Raw genomic sequence first — 17209 nt, 5'->3', positions numbered from 1 at the left:
TTCGTGCTTCACAATCTTAACAACTCAATTTTATAATTGTGTGTTGAGTACACAGTTCTAGACCTTGTGTGCATTTGTCTGCCTGTGTCAGCATGTAGTACTGATAAGGTGTGGCAAAAGACAGAAAAAAATTACCCTTTTGTGTTAGTGTTTGAAACAGGTTTGTTGTGGTATTTTCCATGTTTATCATATTTGGTATTTTCACCTTCAGTTGTGTTTCTCTCTCTTTTTCTTTCTCTCTTTTTAATCACAGCAAACATGGCCTGTTATCAGTTTTTTTGTTTTGTTTTGTTTCTTTTTTCTTAATCAGAGTGGTCTGGGCAATGGAGAGTCCGAGAATTTCAATTCTCTTGGAATTGTTTTTCTCCGGGAACCGAAGTTTCCTACTCAAGATGATCTTAGGTGGCTCTGTCACATAAGCAGGAGGCTGTAGTGTTGCCAGACACGTCAGTGTTATGTGTAGACTCATGCAGTAAATAAACATGTCTCTTTGGTGCTTTGTTACAGTGCCATTTTCTGCTTGTGGTCCTTTCATTTTTGTTTTCAGTTGTAGAACAGTGTCAAGATGAATTTCTGTTGATCTCTTTCAGGCCCATAGTGCTAGAAAGTAGAATAAAGTTATCCAAAATATGGTAATTTTGATTTTGACTTTTCTATCTCTTGAGCATTTTCTGGCTGTTGATTTCCATTGTTTTGGTTCATGATCGTGCATAAACCTTACTGTTTCTTTCTGTTCGCTGTCTTGGATCGTGGTAGAGATTTCCTGGATCTGATTTGTTGGAGGAAAATGAAGGAGAACACATATTAAAGATGGAGTCACTGTTGTTATACAGGACTGAGACTGTGTTAGCAAGAATGCAAAAGACTGACTCTGTCAGCAAGAATTCGCAAGGCTTTACCGCAAACCACAGGCATCCTATGGGGTTGCCTAGGAGACGGGGAGATATGGGAGGGGTTTACAGCTGGCTAAAACATATTTAAAGCAAGCTTGCAGAAAATAAAGTTGCTCAGTACATGTACTAAGTCCCAGAACTTTGAGTCTGGTTTCTAGTTGCCCACCTCCCTAGGTGGCAGCCCCAATCTCAGGTGCATCCTGAGCAACTCACCTTGCTGCCCTCTCTTGGCAGGGCTACATGTAGCTCTGCTTCCTGAGGGACTCTGGTCTGCACTAGTCCCCCAGGACCAAGAAAAATGTTCAAGTTGTCAGTTGGTTTATTGGCTGATGGTGCTGAATAGCATTTTTCTAATAGGGGTGTCATGTGGCCTGGTGTATAGGTACTGTGAATCCTAATATTGTGTGTTTGGGGATTTAGGAAAGCCAGGAGATATATAACATTATCACAAGTAAACAGAACAATAACTATACTCAATCTAATTCATGCATGGTTTAATTTACTGTTGTGTCATGACTAAATTTGGGTATAAAAATTTTTCTAAAATTTAGATAAATTGCTGCTTTTATTTTTATTTCCAGTTTCTTTTTTGTTTGTCTTTGAGGAAACATAAAAGAGTTTAATTTCCCTTATGATTCTCATGAGCTCAAACCATTTCTCTAAGCAAGTCTGCCATGTCTGCCCAGGGATTGCTTGGGTCCCAGCAATCTCACTCACACATTCCTTTTCTTTGTTGGAGATTGAGCAGAGGTGATGGGGGAGTGCTGCACCTGTGCACCTGCTTGTAGAATATCTCAGGGGAACAGGATGTGTTTTTCTCCAGAGACATGCACATTTATATCTGCTTCTGGCTTCAGTAGAAACACGAAGGGAGTGTTGTTTCATTGAAAATAAGTTCATTTTTTTCTTTCTCAATCTAATAAAGTCTGTTTGGGAAGGTTCCTATGGTATTCCAGCAGAGAATACTGACACGCTTGTAAAGATTGTTAACTTGTTTGATAACTGTCTTCTATGAGGCATGGCCTATCTTTGTCTTTCCTCTTCAAACTTAATTTTTCAATGGAAAAATATTAATCTTTCTTAAATCTAGGGGGAGTTCTGAAAAATAAAAGCAGATCCTACAACTGTTACTGCTGTAGACACCAGTCATAGCTTTGGGCTGAGGACAGATAGATTGAAAAAATTGCCCCCAGGAACCAAGAACTTTTGTCTGATTGCATTAACAGGTGATTTTCTTATATATTAGTACTAAGTAATTATTGAAATAACAGTTCCCTGCATGCAGTGTTCAAGGTTAACAAAAGATGGTGAGAGGTCTTTCTGAAAATAGAGGTACACTTTTCCTGTTGTAGCAAAGGTACAGGTTGGAAACATAACGGTGGCACATTTGAATTCTTTGTGTGCTCTTGGAAATAGATGCTGTAAGAAACTGAGGTCTCTTCTTTGGTTAGCACCTTGAGCCATATGTGGTAGCAAATCGGATGCATCACATAGATCCTGTTAAACATTAGTTCAGATTGAAAAAGAAAATCAGCAGTTCCCTACATGGTCTAGAATACCGGGGAAGGTTGAGGAGAGAGAGGGCTTACTCTTCAGACAGGAAAAAGATCTAGTTTTGAATAGATACAAATCGGATGCATCACATAGATCCTGTTAAACATTAGTTCAGATTGAAAAAGAAAATCAGCAGTTCCCTACATGGTCTAGAATACCGGGGAAGGCTGAGGAGAGAGAGGGCTTACTCTTCAGACAGGAAAAAGATCTAGTTTTGAATTGATACAAATTTTTTTCTTAGGATTGCAGGAAGGAAATAAGTTTTAAGGTCACAGCACTGACTTTTATGCTAAGAACCCAAATTTAATTTTAAAAATTTACCTTCAGTTGAAAAAAAATGTCAAACGAATTTGGTTGGGGTCCCAGACATCTGTATTCTACCCAAAATTGGTATCATTTATTGGAAAGAAAGTCGGCTCAAGGACGAATGTGATTTTCACACAGTTATGCCTTTCTCTGAGTGTATGTTTTGTGTGTTTTTTAGTTCTTCAGTGCCATACTCTACAGCCAAAACACCTCATCCAGTGTTAACCCCAGTGGCTGCTAACCAAGCCAAGCAGGTAACTTACTGATTTTTACTTTAAGTTATGCAGTGTCTGTCTCTATAACTGAAGACCATACTGTTTTAAGTCCTGACTTTGTTTAAGTAATATTATCTCAGCTAATTCATACAGCTGTTGTGTGCAGGACAAGTGTTCAGGCGTGCCTCGCTCGCTGGTGAGGCAGCCTAGGCTCAAGTGACTAGTGCACGCTCACTCAGATGAGTAAATGGTGGAGCCAGAGCTGGAGCCTGAGGCTTCTGACTTCTTCCTTTCTTCATCACATTGTTCAGTGTCAGTGTCTGGGGAGTAGGTTATTTTGTTTTCTCCTGCAATCCCTTTTTCAGTGTTTGCCGATTTTCAGTGATGTTATGTCTGGCTTCAGGCTTTTGACTGATAAACATTGTCTCGTACAAAAATAGGTTATATTATAAACAGATAAACAATCCAGAAGAAAATAATAGGAGATGGCTGGAAGATCAAGCTGTCTGTGAAACTTTTCCTAGGAAATCCTTGTTTCTCTGCTACCCTTAAATTTATCTCTGAGATGAGTAACTTTAGATTGTGTTTGAGATCAGAAATTGAGACTGAACCTGAGAACTTACCTATTGTGAGTCCTCAAATATGGCTCCATTCCTTAGTTTCCTGTGTCTTAAAATGACATTTAAAGCATTTAGCATTTGATCTTTCTTCTGGAGGTTTTCATGTTCACCATGGAGGACACATAATACGGCATAAATCATGACAAACAAGTGAGAGCACTGACTGGAGATGGATAAGCCAAACAGTTTTGCTTTTAACCTTGTTGTAAATTCATTGAGAGCTAGAACCATTTCATTCATTTACTCATTCATTAATTTATCTACCAAATATGCAAGTGTCTTTTATGTGCCAAGTACTGAGCTAGGCACTGGGAAATTAGCCAGGAGCGAGACAAACATGACTCTGCCTTCATAGAGCTTGCAGAATATTTCTGTCTCCATCCTCTAGTGTGGCCTTATGTGTGGTTGCCTTAAATGGAAACTTTCATTTCTTTTCTTTTCTTTTTTGGCAATTAAATTGCTAAATAAAAGTATTTATGCTTGCTTAATTTAAATTGTTTGTACATTTACAGTTTACATGTTCTTTTGTTCCAAAGGATGGTTAGTGGTTTGTCATAAACATTTTGCTTGTGTTCTGTTATAGGGGTCTCTCCTAAATTCCCTAAAGCTATCTGGGCCCACACCAGCATCCAGTCAGTTGTCATCTGGTGATAAAGCTTCAGGTCAGTGTGCTTTTTTTTTTTTTTTTTTTAAAGATGACCAGTAAGAGGATCTTAACCCTTGACTTGGTGTTGTCAGCACCACACTTACCCAGTGAGCTAACTGGCCATCCCTATACGGAATCCGAACCCATGGCCTTGGTGTTAACATCACCACACTCTCCCGAGTGACCCTCGGGCCGGCCCCCAGTTTGCATTTTTGTTTCTGTGAAAATAAAGGTGAGAGATGCTCTCCATAATAGAATTTATTGTTGTAGATCACAGAGGCAGTTGACATAAGAAATCAAGTATGGAGATCATAGTCAAGAGGCCTTATCTAATGAAGAATTTCTAGGAAATGAGTGAACTCTACAACAGCTATGTAGACTTCTGAAATTTTGAGTTTAGTTTGAAAAACTTTAGAGCAATAGGAGAAAACTTTCCTTTATTTTTTTTTCCTAAAAAGGAATAAGAGTACTGTCTTCTTCCTTGCTAGGTGATCAGAGTTTAGAGACGAGTGAATCAGAATGTTGAACTCTGTTTCTTCTCCTAAAAGGAATAAAAAATTCTCCTGGTTCACAGTGACAATTCAAAAGCTAGTAAAATATGCTCAGTAAAATGGATTTGTTTTTAGTGTGAGATCTCAGAGTAGGTATAATAAAACAATATTATAAGATTTTTATGGCTTCACATATTTTCCCAACACTTACTCAAGCATGCTAATTCTTAATTAAATTAGTTTTTACAGTTACCGTAAGTGCTTTCACCAGAGTCCATATTGCCCAAGCCAACTTGAAACAGAAGAATGATTTTTTACTTGTAACCTAATTTTGTGTGGGTCTTCCTCAGTGTCCCCTTTCATTGGCTCCTTTTTTATAGCCCACCTCATTTGACATGAATTACTTCCTGTTTCGAGGATCTTGTGTGCCTACAGTCCTTTATTTTTACCACACTCTTGACTCTGGCTTTTATTTTGCTCAAGCAAGTCCTCTTAGAGAATCTGAACTTCACACATTAGAGACTACTTTCCATAATATTATTCTTACTTTCTCTGTAATCCAAAGCTTTCTGATTGGACATTAAGTTTATCTTCAGTAAATATTCCTTATGCTCAGAAGAAAACCATTATTGTGTTAGCCAAAGTTGTATTCTAGAATTCAGATTAAAACAGAAGCACAGTTGGTGTCATGTACACCTCACATGAGAAGGAGGAATACAGCATTTTTCGACTAGGCCTAAAGCTTTACATTCAAAGGAACAATTTAGTGGAATCATCAAAGACTTTTGAATCATTTAGGATTCAAATTAAGAATTTTTTTTCTATTTCTAACTAATATTATAGAAAAAATTTTTAAAAGATCGTATATCCTAACTTCTTTCACGTACTTCATGGAAGAGTTTTTTGTCACTCTTTAAGGGTCAAGAAAACCTGAGGGATTTTGCTTCATGCATATGTTAGGCAAGTAGTGTGACTTAACAGAGAAATTTCTGAGATTAGAATAGTTCTCTCATTAATTAATAATGGGATACCTTTATTGTTTTTCTGATTATAAAACTATTATGTGTCCACAAACATGTCTATGGTATAGAGATATGTAGGAAGTGAAAGCTGCCCTATAAATTCCATATTCCAGAGTTAATGACCCTTAACGATTTCATATACTCGTATATCTTTCCAGATTACTTCATTGTTGTTTCTTAAACAAAAGTAGGCATATCCTGTGCGTACTGACTTTGTGACCTCTTTCCCCGTCCCCCACTTACAATAACTGTCCTGTCCATCTTTCCAGGTCTGATACAGAGCTACCTTACTCTTTTTTCTTTTTCTTTTTTAAATAGACTTTATTTGGAAATTATTTTAGATGTACAGAAAATTTGCAAAGTTGGTACAGGGAGTTATAACTGTCACCCAGGTTTTCCCATTGTTAACATATTTCCTTAGTACATTTGTTAAAACCAAGAAACTGACATTGGTACAGTAGTGTTTACTAGACTGAACATTTAGATTTTGCCAGTTTTTCCATAGGACTTCATTGTGTAGTTAACACCCTGTTAAATTTTACCAGTACTCTGCTGATAGTTTAGATTGTTTCTGATTTTTCAAGGTAATAAGCAAGAGTGCATTGAAAATCCTTGTACACACTAGTTATTCCAATAGTTTAAAAAAATTTTTTTTTATTAATATATACCCCGTATTCATTTAAAGAGAAGGTATTTTTTCCTCATTGTGGTTTGGTTTGGTTTGGACTTTTAAATGAAGTTTTTCTATCCCCCTCCCCCGCTTTTAAAGTAGAGCAATAGAGAAAAAATCGAAGATTGTACTCCAAACTATTAGTAAGTTCTTGGAATGAAATTAAACGTGGAGAGGATGATGGATTGCGCTTTTAACTTTCTACACTTCTCTGTATTATAGCAGTCATGTATCACCTCTATAATTAGAAAATATGTATTACTTATTAAATGCAAAAAAACTGGAAAATGCAGGAATGTATAGAGAAGTAAATTGTCAGTCATGAAGTGACTACTCAGAAATATTTAGCATATTACATATTTCTCTTTGGATTTCTTTTTCTTCTGTTATCTATTGATTTAAAATAATTATAAAGCTACATTATATACAGTTTTATACATCTGTATTTTTTGTTTTTTGGTTTTTTTTTGTTTTTTTTTCCCCAAATAAAAGATGACAGGTAAGGGGATCTTAACCCTTGACTTGGTGGTGTCAGCACCACCCTCTCCCAACTGAGCCAACCGGCCATCCCTATATCCGAACCCGTGGCGTTGGTATTATCAGCACCACACTCTCTCAAGTGAGCCACGGGCCGGCCCTACATATGTATATTTTGGCTTAGCCTCACATTCTAAGCATTTTTTCATACCATTAAAACCTAGTAGAATATTCTTTTAAGACTTTAAACTACACTAGAATTGTTTTGTTATCTTTTCTAGAAAGGAGAGTGTGGCATACCTTCAATCGGAACTAACACTGACTGAACCAAAGAGCAAGTTCAGAGACCTTGAGCACAAGTTAGGCAGCACACTTGCTCCCGTTGGCCCCGACCTGTCACAGAATGACATGAAGCCCGCAAAACTGAAGCTGAGGCTCTAGGCAGCACCACACAGTCTGAGCTGCAGGGAATTATACACTGGGACAGTGTTTCTAACCCACCTTTTGTGATGTTATCTTTTTCCATGATTTCAGGGCCAGGGACAGCTAAAGTTGAAACAGCTGTGACTTCGACCCCCTGTGCTGTTGGGCAGTTCAGCAAGCCTTTCTCATTTTCTGCATCAGGGTCAGTAATAAACTTAAATTTTGTGGCAAATCACTAGCAGCCTTATAGATAGCTTCCCCAAATCTTATAATCAGTAGGTATATTTATATGCTTATTAAATGTGCCTGAACTTAAAGGTCACATCACTGTAATAATACATCTGATAGTGGAAGTAGCTTAACATTCTAATGTAAATCTATTTAACCTTTGCATTTCAAGTCTATACATGTTTTATTGCATATTTGTTTATTTGTTTTGTTTTTTGGCCTAAGTGTCATTTTCTTTGGGTATTGGGTCTCTGTTAAATTCTATAGGTCATCTAGTTTTTCACACTAAGATATTTTATTTTTTCTTTATCTTTTACACTAAGATATTTTCATTGTGATGCCATTTGGGGGACAGATGTGAAACTTGAATTGGCTTTACTGCATTGGGAGTTAAATATACTAAACTTCTTAGAGAATATAATGAAAGACAGTGGCTGTTTGAAATTTTGATTTTGTACAGATGGGGGGGGAATCTGTTTCTGTTTCATTTTTTAAAAAACAATGATGACTTCTGGTCAAGATGGTGGAATAGACGGTACCCAGCATCACCCTCTCCCACAGTCAACCAATTTACAACTATTAAAAAGTAATGACAGCCAAGCTGGGACCACTAAAGCTCAGGGAAAGAGGAGAGACCTACAGAGCTCATGAAGGCAGGAGAAGTCATGATGAGAGAAAGAAAGGACCAATCCAACCATCTCAAACCCAACCACTTCAGGGCTTGCCCTGGTGGGCACACGGAGCAAGTGCTGGCAAAAGCTGCTGCTGTGCCCTTCCTTTGAAGTTACTTGGAGGCTATAGGGGAGAAGAGGGTCTTGGTGGCCCCCAGGACAGCAAGACCACTAACAGGGTTTCCATGACTCACATAGGAACAAGGTGCCACAGACAACTGAAAAAAGGAGCCACTCAGAGGCTGGTGAGTCATCACAGGGAACGGACACATGGCCTGTCCCATGGGAAATGTTTGGAGTGTCGGTGGTGGGGGAGACAGGCCCATCAGGGGAACATTGGGGCACGGCATGGACAGCTGATCTGCCCTCCAATCAGCACAGGTCCACTCAGTGGAAACTGGTCAGGAATATAGAACTGTAGAGGATGCTGCTTGCTGAAAAGACTCAGGCCCAGACCAGAGTTTCCACACAACCCAGGTGTACCAGACCTCACAAGACCCAGAAGTGATTACAAGGTCAACAGTTAAAACCTGAGCCGCACAAAAAGCCTTCCCCAGAGAATCAGCAGCAAAGCAGCAATTGAGCTCAACCATAGGGCTCAAGTGCTGGTTCTCACAGGAAGTTCCCCCATTTTAGAAGTAAGCAGAAGACAACAAATTAGCTCCAGTGCAAAGTTTAAATGGTGGGCACAGCAAATAGTCCAACACAGAACTGAAAGAAAAAACAAAATACCCACAGATCAAAGTTCTGATATTAACCAGTAAAGGTCTAACACCATCAAAGAACACCTATATAACCTAGGAGGACCAGAAGCCCCTCGGGGTCCTAAGCTGGGATGGGGGGAGGACTGTGGGTCTCAGCTGTGCCCCCCAATGACCGCATCTAATCCAGCAACGACCACTAAGCTGCTGACAGAAGCACCCTGGGCTCCTGAGCCAGGGCAGTGGGGGGCCAAGGGCCTCAGCCACACCCCCTGACATCTGCATGCAGCCCAGCGACGACAACCAATCTGCCACCAGAAGCACCCTGGGCTCCTGAGTTGGAGCTTTGGGGAGCCAAGGGCTTCAGCCACACACCCCACCATCTGCAACAGCCCAGCGATGAGCACTGAGCCACCAGCGGAAGCACCCTTGGCTCTTAGCCAGGGCATTGGGGGGCTGAGGGCCTCAGCCACACACTCCTGATGTGTGCATCCAGCCCAGTGATGACTAAATTGTCACCAGAAGCCCCCTGGGCTCCTCTGCCGGAATGAGGCGTGTGCCACAGGCCTTGACCATGCTCTTCCTCCCTCCTCCCACTCTCCCCCCCCCCCCCAGCTGCTCCACAACAACATCTTAGAATGTAAAAATAATAAATAAAAAAATTTTTTGTTTTAAAAAAATAAAAAATAAATGATGGCCAGACTTGTAAAGTTGGGTCATTTTTAAAAATGAGAGAATTTTCTAAACCTCATTCCAGGGTGAACCTTTATTAACCTTGGAGTGAGAGAGCCTGTTCTGTTACAAGCGCTCATGTTGAAACCTGTGTGAGCTGCCAGGCATTCTCATCCCTGCAGTGCTGGGGTCAGGCTCTGTAGCTGAGCTCAAAACCTGTCCGAAGATCTTGGCCATTGAAGGGTTGTACATTCAGTTCAATTAGAAAAGCCTGTTAAGCTCTTTCAGTTTATTCTTTTGTAACTGAAATCGATGAACTGCAGTGTCTTTTTCTGATGTTAATATGTTTCTTCAGTATCCTTCAACCTAACATGTTAGGAGAAAAGAGAGTAGTAGAATAGAATTTGAGGGGAAAATTATATATTATATGTATTTTTTCTTTACTGTGAATTGTTATGTGTTTTTTTGTTTTTGGGGGGGGCTGGCCAGTACAGGGATTGAACCCTGGACCTTGGTATTGAATTATTATGTTTTTTACTTCACAAAGGTAATTTGGAGCAAATTTTAAAGAGTAGATCAATGCCAGGAATTATTGCATCCTTTATTATAGCATCCTTTATGCTAATAATTAATCTTTACTTCTGTGAAATCATACTCTTCTTCCCATTTTTAAAATAAGCTGGAAAGGTTTGGATTATTAAGTCACTGTCTTGCCTCTATTATATAAAATTTCTTCACCAAGGTTGAGGTCTACCAACAAAGAAAATGGGTTTTTTTTTGCTTTTTTTAATATGATAAAATGTTTAACACATCTTCTAGATAATCTTTGTTCAAGGAAGGCAACAATGGGTAAAAAATCTAAATCCTTACATTATTTACTATAATTGATAATGCTTGGTCCCTTATGTTTTAAAATTCTATTTAGTTGAAAATTTGCTATTTGAGCTTTTGTCACAGTGAATAATGTATTGTAGTTCACACTTGTGCTGAATTTCCTTCTTTGGCTATTGTGTCTTTACTTATAGTGTAAAGAAAATGTACAGGAGAGAGGAGATGGTGAAAGGAGTCAGAAAGTTTTTGAACCAAGTTTTTCCAGCCCAGAACTCAGAGTTCTGTCAAAATGGCAGAGACGGTGGTTTCTGTTTCCTTCTATCCATCATCTCCGCTAGCAATGTGGGGCTTTCCAACCTGCTCCCTGATCTTGGGGTGGGGTATGAGAGGTTCTTCCTAATCCAGCTGCTTCTGTCTTGCCAGACTTTTCTTTCAGTCCTCCACTAGGCAGACCATCTGCTATAGCCACAACTCCCACATGCACATTCCCAGTGCGTTTCTATTACTTCTGCTTTGCTTTTCTTGGAATAAGTCCCTACCTAAACCTCTGCCATGGAAAGCCCAGCCATCCCTCCAGGGCCTTCTTAGTGGCTACTGCCTTCTTACCTCACCACAAATTGCCTCTTCCTTCCCAGAGATCTTGGAGGGGCGTTATTGCTTCAGAGATGCATGCTTTTACTCTGTTGTTTATCTTCTAGATTGTGAATTCCTCGAGACCAGATTGTATGAATGAATTATAAAATGGAATATTAAAAGGGCAGTATTATTTGTGCCTTGGGTTTGTTCATTTTTAACTTCTCTTTTTCCACTCACTAGGGCTAGCTTTACTTTCGGGATAATCACACCAACACCGTCTTCTAATTTCACTGCTGCACAAGGTACAGTCTCTGCTGAATAGCATTACTTTTGTGTTTCCCTAAACAAGTGCAGGTTACTGTTGTACAGATGTGTTGACATTTTACTTCCTCCTCAGTCTCACATTAAATTTGGTGTGGATAATGTGCATTAGAAATATGCTGAAATTTAAGAAACGGGTGTGGGGAATTTCTGTCTATTTTCATCAATAAGAGAAGGGAAAGGATTTGCTTCTGGAAAATCAAGGCTACACGTTAACATTTGAGTGTTAACATGTGAATGAAAATTTTTTTTCTCCATCTTTTATTTGATCAATCTACAGACATAGTACTGTAGAAATAAAAGAACTAACTCATTTTTTTTTTCCTGGTGACATACTAGTAAACACATTGGTCCCATGCATGTTGTTACAAATTTCACTGAGTAGCATGTTTTTAATGTTTAAGAAATATGAAGACCTGTAAAGAAATCAAATCTGTTTAAGTGCCTTCCAGTTCTCAGTTTTAAATAATTAAATTTATTTTTCCTTTATTTTAAGAAGAAAGTTTTTACTATGAAAATTAATGTGTTCTTATTGATGAAAATATGGATTTTAAAGCATAAAGGAGTTTAGAATTACACATTGTACCCCTCAGTAATAACCATTGCAGTTCTGTTATATTTTATTCTGGGGCTTTTGTCTTTTTTTTTTTTTTCCCATTTAACATAATCTCTTGTGAATAAATCTTGTATAAATGTCATTTTTAATGGTTTCATAATTCTATTTTGTGGATATATTTAACCATTCACCTATTGAACATTTAGGTTATTTCCAGGTTTTCCCTATTATATCACAGTGACTATCTCTCATTTATTCACTCAACAAGTATTTTTTGAGTGCTTTCTGTGTGCCTGCCCAAATGGTAGAGTTTTCTTAGTGGAAAGGGGATCTCCCAACATCTAGAGGGAGATCATGGAGCTGACGGCATAGCAGACTTGCTAAACGCAACTGTGGTGCGGCACTTCAAGGGCTGGTGAGCTCACTCCCTTCTCTCTAGAACAATAATTCTTAAACTGTTTTCTTTAAACCTTTGCCCACTTAGATGTGGCAGCAGCACACCCTCAAGGCCACCTCCTCTCCATTCTCACTTTCTAGAGGAAAAGCATCTCAGTGATGTGAAAGGTTGGGAGAAACAAAATCATTGTCAGCATTCATTCATAAGGAAAAATAAAATAGAAATAAAGTACAACAGTAATTCTGTATAAATATTGTAATTAATGCAAGAATGCACAACAATCCAAAACCATGAACAGCTCAATATAACACCATTGATTCAAAGAAATCTTTCTGGAAAGTATAGGTAGTAGGGGCTTTTTAGTGTCTCCAAGAGTTTGTGATAGCCAGACTTCCTAAAGCAATATGAAGTTAGAAACCTCCATAATTTATAAATATGAAATTTTAGTTACCCTTGTTAACTGACCACATATTGGTGCTTTATCTATATCTCATTTGAGTTTTGTAACAGTTCTGTGAGGTAAGTACTGTCATTACCTATATTTTCCAAATGGGGAAAATGAGGCTTAGAGAGGTAAAGTAACTTTTCCAGAGTCACACAGCCAGCAGATTCCGGAGCACCTGGCTCCAGAGCCCGTGTCCTTGACCGGTAGACAATACTGCATCTGTAAAATAGCTTACTTAGTAGAGCACTAGTAAGTAGTGCTCAATTGTATATAAAAATGATGTGGATTGACGCTTTATTTGGCCAGAAAAAATAAAGGAAGAACTTCCATTTTGAATCAAATTCTGGTCTATCAGGAGGTCCATAGGCTAGCACTGTGCTGAGGATGTTATTGAAGAAAGCACATAAACAAGTCAAAGGAGAAGGGAAGATGCTTTGTTATGTCTCTTTTGAGATAATATGTTAATATTATGTATCCTATGTATGTGTGATTATTGTGATTTAATGGCCATAAAAAGAATATCCATTCCTTTTCATCTTGGTGAAATGACTCAGAGCTAACATTCCTATGGAAAAGCTTTCATTCTGTCTTCCTTAAAGAAAACTGCTGTTAGGGCCGGCCTGTGGCTCACTCGGGAGAGTGCGGTGATGATAACACCAAGGCCACGAGTTGGGATCCTATATAGGGATGGCCAGTTCGCTCACTGGCTGAGCGTGGTGCTGACAACACCAAGCCAAGGGTTAAGATCCCCTTACTGGTCATCTTTTTTAAAAAAAAAGAAAGAAAGAAAACTGCTGTTAGAACAGGCTATCCCTGATTCTATAAAGGGAGGAGAGAGGCTCTGGCTTAGAAATACAATCAGTGGAAATGTGATAGATCATATTTTGCTAAATCCAACCCATTTCCCAATTTCTTTTTTTTTTTTTTTTTTTTTTGCTAGGGACAACACCATCCACTAAAGAGTCAAACCAGCTGGATGCATTCTCATTTGGTGGTGGAGGCAAACCTTTTTATGAGACCATCCCTGAAAGCTCACCTCCCTCAGGAATCACATCAGCATCAAATATCACAGGAACTGCCGTGGCTTCTCCTGGGGAGTCTGCTCCATCTACCAGCAGACCTGTGGCACCTTCTGGGATTGCTCTTTCCACCACCTCTAGCAAGCTGGAAACTCCGCCATCCAAGTTGGGAGAGCTTCTGTTTCCAAGTTCTTTAGCTGGAGAGACTCTAGGAAGTTTTTCAGGACTGCGAGTTGGCCAAGCAGATGATTCTACAAAGCCAGCCAGTAAGGCTTCATCCACAAGCCTAACTAGTGCTCAGACAACCAAGACTTCAAGTGGACCCTCAGGATTTAGTTTTACTGGCCCTCCAGTATTAGGGAAGCATGTGGAGCTCCCTGTGACCTCTGTAACTGCTACCACAGTAGCACCACTAGCAGCCACCAGCACAGGCACCAGTTCCTCAACTGGTATTTTTGGCAGTCTGCCACTCATGGGATCCCCTGGGCTAATCAATTTTGGTGGGACATCTCTAAGTGGTAGCAAGACTAGTTTTTCATTTGGAAGCCAGCAGACCAGTAGTACAGTGCCCCCATCTGCCCCACCATCAACTACAGCTGCCACTCCCCCTACAACATCGTTCCCCACATTGTCATTTGGTAGCCTCCTGAGTTCAGCATCTGCTCCCTCCCTGCCTGTGTCCAAAGACGATGCTGTGCCATCAACTTTGCCTGAGAAGCCAGGCAACATTGAGGTCTCAGCATCAACAACCTCACTTCCAGGGCAGCCGCAGTCAGCCCAAGTTCCCCAGGCTCCTCTGCAAACTTCTGACTCTGTTAAAAAAGAACCTGTTGTTGCCCAGCCTGCAGTCAGCAACCCTGGCACTACAGAGTCTAGCACCAGCGTCATAGCACCTTCTGCAGAGGCCACTCCAGCAGCCACTGGGGGCCCCGACGTCAAGACAGAGGCAGTGTCTCCTGCTTCCACTTTTTCAGTGCCTGGGCAGGTTGCTGTCACAGCACCTACAATCACAAGTGCAGGCCCAGGGGCCGTCGAAACATCAAGCACCCCCACACCCTCCAGCACTGTTTCTAGTGTTGCTCCAGGCCCAGCTACAGAGACAGCAGTGTTTGGGACTGCCACTTCTGGCTCATCAGTCTTTACTCAGCCACCTGTTGCCAGTTCTAGCTCAGCTTTCAGCCAGCTCACCAGCAATACAGCCACTGCCCCCTCTGCCAGCCCCATGTTTGGGCAGGCAGCAGCCAGCACCTCACCAAGTCTGTTTGGGCAGCAGACGGGCAGCATAGCCAGCACAGCAGCTGCCACGCCTCAGGTCAGCAGCTCAGGGTTTGGCAGTCCAGCTTTTGGCACCTCAGCCTCAGGGGTTTTTGGACAGACCACCTTTGGGCAGTCCCCGGCCTTTGGGCAGTCGACGAGCAGCCCCGCAAGTGGCTTTTCCTTCAGCCAGCCTGGGTTCAGTTCCGTGCCTGCTTTCGGCCAGTCTACTTCCTCCACCCCCACATCTACCAGTGGCAGTGTCTTTGGTGCCTCCTCAAATACCAGTAGCATCGGCTCTTTCTCTTTTGGACAGTCATCTGCCAACACAGGAGGGGGGCTGTTTGGCCAAAGCAATACTCCTGCTTTTGGTCAGAGTCCCAGCTTTGGGCAGGGAGGTTCTGTTTTTGGTGGTACATCAGCCACTACCACAACAGCAGCATCCCCCGGGTTTAGCTTTTGTCAAGCGTCAGGTAAGAATTTATGGTATATTTTTACATTGTTCCCCCTGTGTTATTTGACATTTACAACAAACCTGTATTACTTTTGTAATTATTTTATTTTTTTGGTGGCTGGCTGGTATGGGGATCCAAACCCTTGACCTTGGTGTTACCAACACTTCACTCTAACCAACTGAGCTAAGTGACTGTCTCTACATTTATAATTAAAAGAAAGAAAGAGAAAATAAACGGAAAATAGTCTGAAAGATGAGGAAGGGAGTTTAGAGCACATGCGATCTCAGGAATCTTTGTCCTAGTTGGCAGGATCTGTCACAGCTCAGTGTAGCTCCAATTTTGCTTCTCAGCAAGTCCTCCACTCTGCTAGCCACCAGAGTGCCAAAACTGCGAGAAAAAACAAGCATCTTTCATTTAAGTTCATGGCAAGTAGTTTAATGACTCATAAGTATGAAATTTTAAATTTGGAAAGCACTTTAGAGGTCATTATGTCCGAAGCTGTCAAGCCTCAAAGAGACTGATCTAATGTTAGATAGTGCTAGTAGGGGAGCCAGAAGGAGAATCCGGCTCTCCTCATTGTAATTCACTGTGCTGCCAATATTTTATATTTCCTCTGACCCATCTTGTTTGCTGAAGTGGTGGATACTGACATTTGAGGAGTTGGGTTTTTTCCTGTTTTCAGTGTGTGATTTAAAAAATTAAAAACTTTAAATTTTACTATTTTTGAAAGTGAAACTCAGTCCTTCACTATTGCGTGTCCAACTTATAGCAGCTGCTTTCACTTCTAAAAGTTATCAATAGGCAGGGCAATTTGAAAATCTTTTCTACATTTTGCTTTCTGGTGGTTATCTTAGAAAGGCAACTCTTCAGCAGTTAGGCTCTGGGGGGAAACAAGGACCAGTGATTTCTTGGGGGCAAGGTTACAAGTTAACTGCTAATTCATTTCTTCAATGATAATTATTTTTGAAAATGGCTCATAATTTATTAGAAAGGAAATGTTTCCCTTCCTTCAACAAATATTTGTTAAGCTTCTACTAAGTTCAGCCACAAGGACACAGTGGTGAAAAGACAGCCAGACTTTTGAGATCCACTTGATTCCCTGTGAAGAGACCAGTGGCCTATTTGAATGATGGGAAATGGGAGAAGGCCCTATGACTCTTAAAAGAGAGTAGGATATTCAGCACTGTCTCTGTCTCTAGCACAAGCTTGTCTTGTAGTCAAAACTTAAGAAAACCTCACGTACATACGTTATCAAACTATTTCAACAAATTCAGAGTCCCTGAAGGAACCTTCATTTTTCTCATTTAGTAACTGTGTTGAAAGGTACCTAAGCTATTTACTCCAGCCAGTTGAGGAATTATGACTTGCCCAAGCTCACCTGCCTAATCAGTGACAAAAATAAAAATTGAATTTCAGCCTTCTAACTCCTTATCTAGAGCTCTTCTAATATAGAGTTCTGCCTGATTTCCCCAGGCCCTGTTCAGCCCAGCATCTCAATCATGTTATGCCACCTGGAAGAAAGGTACACTACCCTGAAGAAATCTGGTATTTGAGATTCAGAGGAAACCAGGGAGTAGAAATATTCCTAATATTGTCAGTCACTGGAAGGAATTCTTGGTGGCTAAAAGTCTAGGGAGAAGCTACGTTATTAGCCCCTGCTCACTTGGTAGGAGAAAAGGATTTGGTGCTCAGGACTTTGGAATTTATACTACTATAAGATGTTAGCAATGAAAAAAGGTCTTTAAAGTATTACTCAGAATTTCCTC

At 40.3% G+C, this 17209-nt stretch overlaps 1 protein-coding gene across 3 annotated transcripts in view; it reads left to right on the top strand.

The window, feature by feature from the left end:
• NUP214 (nucleoporin 214) overlaps window positions 1-17209 on the top strand; it is a 91081-nt gene that overhangs the window by 50552 nt on the left and 23320 nt on the right. For 2 of the 3 annotated variants that reach the window (XM_063082114.1, XM_063082113.1), the window contains exons 25-29: window positions 2932-3007; window positions 4172-4250; window positions 7429-7519; window positions 11237-11298; window positions 13656-15461. In XM_063082114.1, the coding sequence (XP_062938184.1) occupies window positions 2932-3007; window positions 4172-4250; window positions 7429-7519; window positions 11237-11298; window positions 13656-15461 (2114 nt within the window). The remainder of the gene's footprint in view (window positions 1-2931; window positions 3008-4171; window positions 4251-7428; window positions 7520-11236; window positions 11299-13655; window positions 15462-17209) is intronic. The other variant, XM_063082115.1, reaches the window with a different exon arrangement.

The sequence above is a fragment of the Cynocephalus volans genome, chromosome 17, assembly GCF_027409185.1.
Source record: "Cynocephalus volans isolate mCynVol1 chromosome 17, mCynVol1.pri, whole genome shotgun sequence".
NCBI lineage: Eukaryota > Metazoa > Chordata > Mammalia > Dermoptera > Cynocephalidae > Cynocephalus > Cynocephalus volans.
The sequence above is the reverse complement of the archived record's forward strand: the minus strand, read 5'-3'. Positions and strand labels throughout refer to the sequence as shown.